Here is a 7,216-nt window from a genome sequence, read left to right as displayed (position 1 = left end):
GGAAAGGTCTAGATTTGGGCATGATGAATGTATTAGTGAGTAGTAGCTGAAGTCATGGGAGTGGATGCGGTCAGCCATAAGTGGAGAAAAGAGCAAACAAGGCCCATGGTCAGAATCTTTGGGATTTCTCCCTTTAGGAGGAGATGAGAACTCTAAATAAGAAGGGTGGGCAGCAATCAGACTTTAGTGGCTAAAGTAAATAAGATTTAGGAAAGTGGAAACAACAATATTTAGACAGATCTACCACCTGACAGTAGAAGAGGTCACAAACTGATGGTCTACCAGGTTTTATACAATACTGATTTAGCTGTCAAGATTACAACTATGTAAATTTCTCACAAATCTGGATTTCTGGCTTCCTTCAAATAATCAGAAGACCCAACAACACTGAGCACCTATTTTTGCATGGCAGTAATCAGAGGAATTGAATAAATGCTACTTCCTTTTCGAGCGTGAGTTCCATCCCTTCTAGCCTGGCCTCTGGTGTAGAAGAAAAGGAAGTCCTATACTTCCCTTTGTGAATGAAAAAGTCATTATAAGTGCTCATCTAGAGGCCGCTGAAATACAGGCGAGAGTTTGGTCCATAATGTCCCATCCAGGGAAAACAAATCTGAATTGAGGATCCTGTCAGATCATCCTGGGAATATCATTTTCCTAGCCAATCTATGGGAGCAGGCCTTGCCCCTCACCCACTGTCCCAGGCTCAACAGTGCTCTCCAGACAGCCTTCTCTTTTGGACAGCAGTGGCAGCACATTTCCCTAGGGGCTGACTGGCGGCTGAAGCCAGCCAAGTCCCCCAGCTGAGAATTTCCTGGCTCTGGTTTCTAGACTCTTGGACCTCGCTCCCTCAATGGGTCCCGCAGATGGCAGGCAGCCTTTTTTCTCCAGATTTTGAGTTGATTCACCTTACCTGGGGAAGATGACTTGCTGTTTTTCTGACAATTGCTACCTTCTCCGGCAATATTAAAAAGCACAACAGTTTTGTGTTCTGCACGTGAAATATTTAGTGCTATTAAAATATAAAAAATAAAATCCTTCTTCCGTTATTATACAATTAGGTATTGTCTAAGAATCATTACCTAATTATCAGTTATTTTACGTTCATTCTGATCCAACGTGTGCTTGTACCCACCTTTTATTTTGTGGTTTCACTAACTACTTAATTATCTGCACTACAGCCAAATATAAAATTCTATGAAGATTTAGTAGCATAAATGAAGAACTAATTATAGGTAATTTCACCTATTAAATCTTTCTCATTGATCATAGGCTAGAAAATAATATTACCTTAAAGTGCTAACTTGTGAAGCTGGGTAAGAGATGCTTTTTCTATCTTTCCTGTGTTATAAAATTGAAGTCTCCTTCTCCAGAGGTGGGTCAAATGAGCCTGGAAGTCTATTTTCATCCTAAGTGTAGCACTTGTTCCAAATCTTCAGATTCGGTACAAGACCCCAGTCCTGGATCTCTAGACCTGAGTTCAAATTCCATTTCTGTGACTTAACTGAATAATCTCAGGGCAAGTCACTTTAAGTACTCTGAACGCCCATTTCTTTAAGCTATCACACAGGGACAACACATCACTTTGCAGAGTTACTAAATGAGACAATTTACATAGAAGATGGTAAACCAATACTGTTCCCTGTTCATCTCCTCAGTACCCAGAAGCTTGGATTTAGCTCTTGGTCAAAAGTAGTAGTCTGTACCGACAATTACATACTTGAGGTCTCGGCCTTTGCACTTGAATTTATTGGTAGATTTTCTGATTAGAAATTGAAAAGTTAAAGAATAAGAAGAGATGAACAAGTTGAGAAGCTTACTCTTTGTTAAGGTACTCTTCCAGGTATTTTAGTACTTCTGTCACTTAACTGCTGCTACAATTCCGGGAAGCAAGAATTCTTCATCTTTTGTATGAGAAAGCCACGGTTTAGTGAAATTGACCTATCCCGTAAGTGGAACTGGAACATAAATCCAGGTCTGATGATTGTGAAGTCTGTGCTCTTTTCTGTTTTCCATTCCTTCAAGGTGGTTGGAAAAGCATCTGAGATTTAAAAATCCTTTGACCTTTTTTTTTTTTTTTTTGCCCTCTTAAGAACATAATATACAAGCCAATTCTGACAAGATCACCTGCACTTCCTGGTCCATTCCTTCTTATCTCAGTTCCCTGGCTCATAATAAGCAGCAGTGATCCTCTGCTTCCCCAAGGAGAGCCCAGAGTCCCTGATGTTTCTGCTTGAGCTGAGAAAGGCGGATAGACTATACCTCAAAGGGTATTCAGAAGTGGCAAGGCCTTCACTCAGTCACAATATAGTCCCCCAGAGTAAAAGCACAGCCTCCAAAAGGTAGCATTAGCTGTTCCAACCAGCAATTAAAATAATAAACTGCTGTTTTAGTCATTTGGTGAGTCACAGCAGAGTATTTGAATGTCTTTACAGAACAGAATGAGAACTCTGTGGTATGTATGTGAGCCCCATGTAGGGCTTTCTATTGCTGTCTTGGCATGAACACCAAGAGACTCGTACTTGGGGGCATTAGAAAGGTTCAAGACCATCAATGCCCTGCTACAGGAAGCAGAAGCCAATTCAGTCTACTAGTAAGCTTCTTCTGGGATGTACTGGGGTTACAGCCCATTCAGCAAACCTAATCTTCCAAGTTCCAACTTTCCTAATAAAAAGGGTCCTTTTCCTAGGGGAACCTCCTGGATGGCTATAAAACTGCTGTACCTTTGAGACTTCCTACTCCCAGAGGGTTCCTTAGTTTTCCAAAATGGACTTTCTTATGTGCAGATCTGTTGGGTGGCCCACTTGTCACATCTGATCTTGTGTCATAAAAATAAAGGTAGATGGAACTTCTCCTTGAGCCCACACAGACCCCAAGGTTAGTACTATACATGTTCTACACATGAACACCCCTTGTGGGAAAGAAAGCCCAGATAATCTATGTAATGTATATAACACAGAACCAACTGTGCCAACTTTTGATGTAAACAACACATCATATGCATGCTAATCAGCCAGTCAGATAAACTCAAACAAGAATTAAAAGACAAACATTGAAAACAATTTTTTTCTTAGAGCTCTCTAAGTTATTCTTCCTAGAACATAAGGCTTTTTAAAAGTTACTGTTTAAGATTACTAGACATCCTCTTCCAGTACCCCAATTAACTAGATAGCAATAAAAAGTTGATCCACAGAACTGACCCAACCTGGATATATTTTAGAGTAGCAAGACAGATGGAAATAAAAGAAAAAATAGTCAACTGGGATCATAAAGAAACATTAAAAGGTTGAAAGATTATGCCTAGATAAAAAGATCATAGGAGAGTGGATTTTTTTCTTCTTCCTACTTTTATTTTTCAAATTTTATTTATGTGAAAATGTACTTATTTACATAAAAATATTTATCTAGGTAGCAACCGGAAATTTCAAGAAAATACCAAGGACAATTTTATCTATTGCCCAGTGCAGTTAAGGCGCTTGATAAAAGGGCCAAAGGTGCCCCCATGTGGCTACAGAGGAAAATGCTGTGGTTTAAGTAAGATGGGAGGGGCTACTGCCTTAATCATTTAAGAGGCCTCGGGTTTTCCACACCTTGCAGTTTTATTACATGTCAGAGCTTAGAAGTTGGTGTGCTCATGTGGTAAGCTTTGACTTCTATCAAGAGAAGAGGTTTCGTGGTTTAAAAAATATATAATAAAGTTTTAAGTAATCGACACGAACCCTTAAGATTAGCTGAAACTCTATTGTGGAGACGGCCAACCCTGCTAGGACATGCAGCCACGCTCTGGTAAGTAAACAGTCAGGCAAGGATGTGGGGTGAGGGAACCCAACTGTTGGAAGCAAAGCAGATTCCAAAGAACAAAAGCAGCTTTAGTTCCCCTTGGAAAACAAGTTCAGCTTCTGTTTCTACTTTAGTTATCAGGAAATCAGAAGCCAATGCCAGGGACCAGAATAGAATTTAAGATAATACCACAAAGATTTAATTCCATACTAATCTATCAACATGAACTTGACCTCCAGACATTTAAAGCAAACATCATTCAACATTATGATACATGAGTCAATAACCTATTTCTTTAAAGAAAAAAATTTCTTTTCCCTTATACCAGAGGTATGTGCCATCACACATGACATAATCATAAAGTATATGCATAAGAATTTTTAGATGTCTTTTAAAAATGTTTTCAATGTTCTCTCATTAGTTAGCAATAAACTATTCTTCTCAGAGAAGGAAATGAAGACATTCAAATGCAAAGAAGGCACTCACAGCTCTATAGTGGAAGCTTCACTTGTCACATACTTTTAAAACTCTAAGAGCATTAACTTAAAACACCTTTTATAAAATCTCCTCCATGACACCAAGCCTTAAAGCTGGGGCACTGAAACATATAGACACATCTTTTGTGCCTCCAGTTACACAGCACATCCTGTGGGAATTTCTCTACTAGACTTAAACAAAGGCTAATACTGTGCCTAAAATACATTTTGAACAGGCAAGGAATATAAACAAATACACTGCTGTTATAATGTGGAAAAATACTTATATGTTAAATTTAAAAAAAACATAATATAAAACTGAATATACAGCATGAATAAACCACTCAATCACACACCCCGATCTATAGACAGACAGACGAGAAGAAAATACTAAATTACCAGTAGTGGTTGTATTCCAGAAGGTTGAGACTAGGGGTGACTCTGTTGCTGTTTTCTAATTTCACTTTTCCAAATCTTTAATGAGTACTTGCTACTCTTTTCTAATGAAACAAACAAGCAAACAATAAATACTTATTGACCACTTATCAAATGAATAGTTGCCACCTAACTCAATTATCCTAAAATTCTATCAAGAAAGAAACTATGTTTGGGTCTGAAACATGATTGAAACATGTTATCCGAGGTAAGTACAGCAGGACAGTGTGAGTGGGTACAGAAGGAAGAATTAGACCAGAGGAATTCAAGGCTATGGGTTGAATCCTGGCTCTGTGTGACCCTAGGCATTGGTTTCCTCATCCTGTCAAATGAGAGGCTGGACTAGAATAGTAGTTCCTAATCCTCAATTGGTTTTACCCACCGTTCTAAGTCAGGGACCTTTCTCTCCAGGAAAAACAAAACAAAACAAAACAAAACAAAACACATATGCTCCCAGAGCTTTTGAAAACAACCCAGGAGGTTTATGGATTCTCTAGCGGTTCACTGACCAGGTTAAAAACACTGATTGGTTAGTATGTTATCTTCTGCAGCTCTGTCTCCACTGCCACAGGGAGGTATAATACAGTCCTATTTTTGTTTCCTTTATCTTTGCTGAAGGCCTGATCTAGCTGCTGCCAAAATATGCCAAGGTCATCGGTATTCTGCTCTAACCAATAGCTACCTTTCAAAAGTGTGGCTAATTATTGAGCCTGTTTTCTTTGCAGATATCAAGTAGCTGGTATCATACTCAAAAATTTCAGTCTAAATAGAACCCTAGGCTGCTGGTATAAAATCAGGCTGTGAAAGTCAAGCACAGCAGAGGGTAACTGAAATACCAAAAAGGACTCCTTTTCTAGAGGCATTCCTGCTGAAGCCCGACATTCCAATTAGAAACATGTTTTAAAAACATGATTATCCTGGCCTTGAGAATTCTCCTAAGCTAACAGGTAAGTAAGTACAAAGAAGATTACAAAAGAAACCCAAAAATGCAATCTTGCTCTATTTCTTATTTCTATCATCATTTACTCATTGAAAGCCAAGACAATATTTTCCCCAATCCCAGGATTTAAACAGGATTTACAGTTTTCAATTTTGATCACCCTTATATTAAAAACAAAACAAAGCTCCACTTCAAATGTCGTACACTAGTAAAACTGCTACACTACTTTCAACAGGTTGGAGATAGGGGTATGGCTTCATTCTGTTGTGTCTCAGTCATATCTGGGAGTTTTACTTACCTAATTGTTTCTGAAATAAGCAACATCAAAACAGACCTGAGTCAGGAATGTGATGTTTCCAGGAGCTCCCCACATCAGCCCTTCTGGCATCACTAAACTTTCTCTCTTTGACTCTCCCACCACCTATCATCAGGCCAAATCTTTTCTCAAGACTGACAAAGGGGTAATCAGTCATATGAACCCAGAGAGTCTTTGTCTTCGAGGTGACTCTAGACGAGGGTACACGGTCTATGTGCCCTGGTGTACTGTCTCCATTTGGGGGCTGAGAAAGTCACCTTTCCTCAAAAAGCAACTGTGAATGACAAAAAGCATGATGCTGTGTATAGTTCTGACTCAAACCAGATTCCAAAAATAATCCTTTTGGCCTCAGAGAAGCAGTCTAAAGCTAAGGTGATCACTTTATAAGTCAAGTTTAAAACCTTTGACTTTTCTGATGGCTTTTTGTTGATAACAATTCTTCCTCCTGAACTACCATACTACAATGCCCTGTAACTTAATAGGGGGAAGGTGTTTAAAAGTGGATTGTTTCTGTTTTTAAGGTAATTCTTAATAACGCTACCAATAAGCCCGTGGTGAAATTCCTCTTGCCACTCCACAGCAAGTTTATAGAACTTTCCCAACTGTGCAAGAAGTTTGGAGTTAACTAGCAACGAGCCTGAAAATTTGGTTCCGTATATAAGTACAAAGCTGGTTCATCAAATCCCTGTTCTGGCCTTCAACCCAGTGCATTTCAACTAAGGCATCATCTACCTCCTTCTTAACGTTTATCAAACACTTGAACAGGTAATGTCCAGCCACTCCTCGGAGATGGTCCCCTTTTTCAGACACTGGATTGCTGAACTGCTCAGAAGCCTCTTGGTCCTGGGCTCCATTGCTAGAACTTTTACAACTTTCCGAAACCTCCATCTCTCCCTTTTCCTCACTCCTTTCATCCTCCATGGCTTCTGGGTTTTCTTCCTGGGAAAGCAAATCCTGGTTTGGGCCATGGCCCTCCACAGTGGCAGACTCGCCTTCCTGTAGAGCAGGCCCACACAGGGCACTCTCCTGGGGGCCCTGGGCCAAATCTGGGCTACTGCCACACTCTTTGGGAGTGAACTTTTTGTCTTCCAAGGCTTGGATGACATCCTCAGGGGCTCGGGGAACTTCTCTCAACTGTCTCACTCGTTCTCTTTTCTTTCTTCTTAAGTGAATCCAGGAGTTTTCTATGGCTGTTAGAAAAAGGCTAACTTCTTCCTTTCCACAGGGAACTCGTTTATGCTGGACCTATTTGAAGAAAAATCAGAATTTTAT

General features: G+C 39.7%; 1 protein-coding gene across 1 annotated transcript in view; it reads right to left on the bottom strand.

Annotated features, from left to right (window-relative positions):
- Positions 1-1,043: 1,043 nt before the first annotated feature.
- METTL16 (methyltransferase like 16) overlaps positions 1,044-7,216 on the bottom strand; it is a 67,289-nt gene continuing 61,116 nt past the window's right edge. The window contains exon 10 of the mRNA XM_011359837.2: positions 1,044-7,189. Within this exon, the coding sequence (XP_011358139.1) occupies positions 6,566-7,189 (624 nt within the window). The 3' untranslated portion in view covers positions 1,044-6,565. The remainder of the gene's footprint in view (positions 7,190-7,216) is intronic.

The sequence above is a fragment of the Pteropus vampyrus genome, unplaced genomic scaffold (assembly GCF_000151845.1).
Source record: "Pteropus vampyrus isolate Shadow unplaced genomic scaffold, Pvam_2.0 Scaffold50, whole genome shotgun sequence".
In the NCBI taxonomy this organism is placed as follows: Eukaryota; Metazoa; Chordata; class Mammalia; order Chiroptera; family Pteropodidae; genus Pteropus; species Pteropus vampyrus.
This window is presented reverse-complemented; position numbering and strand designations above follow the sequence as displayed.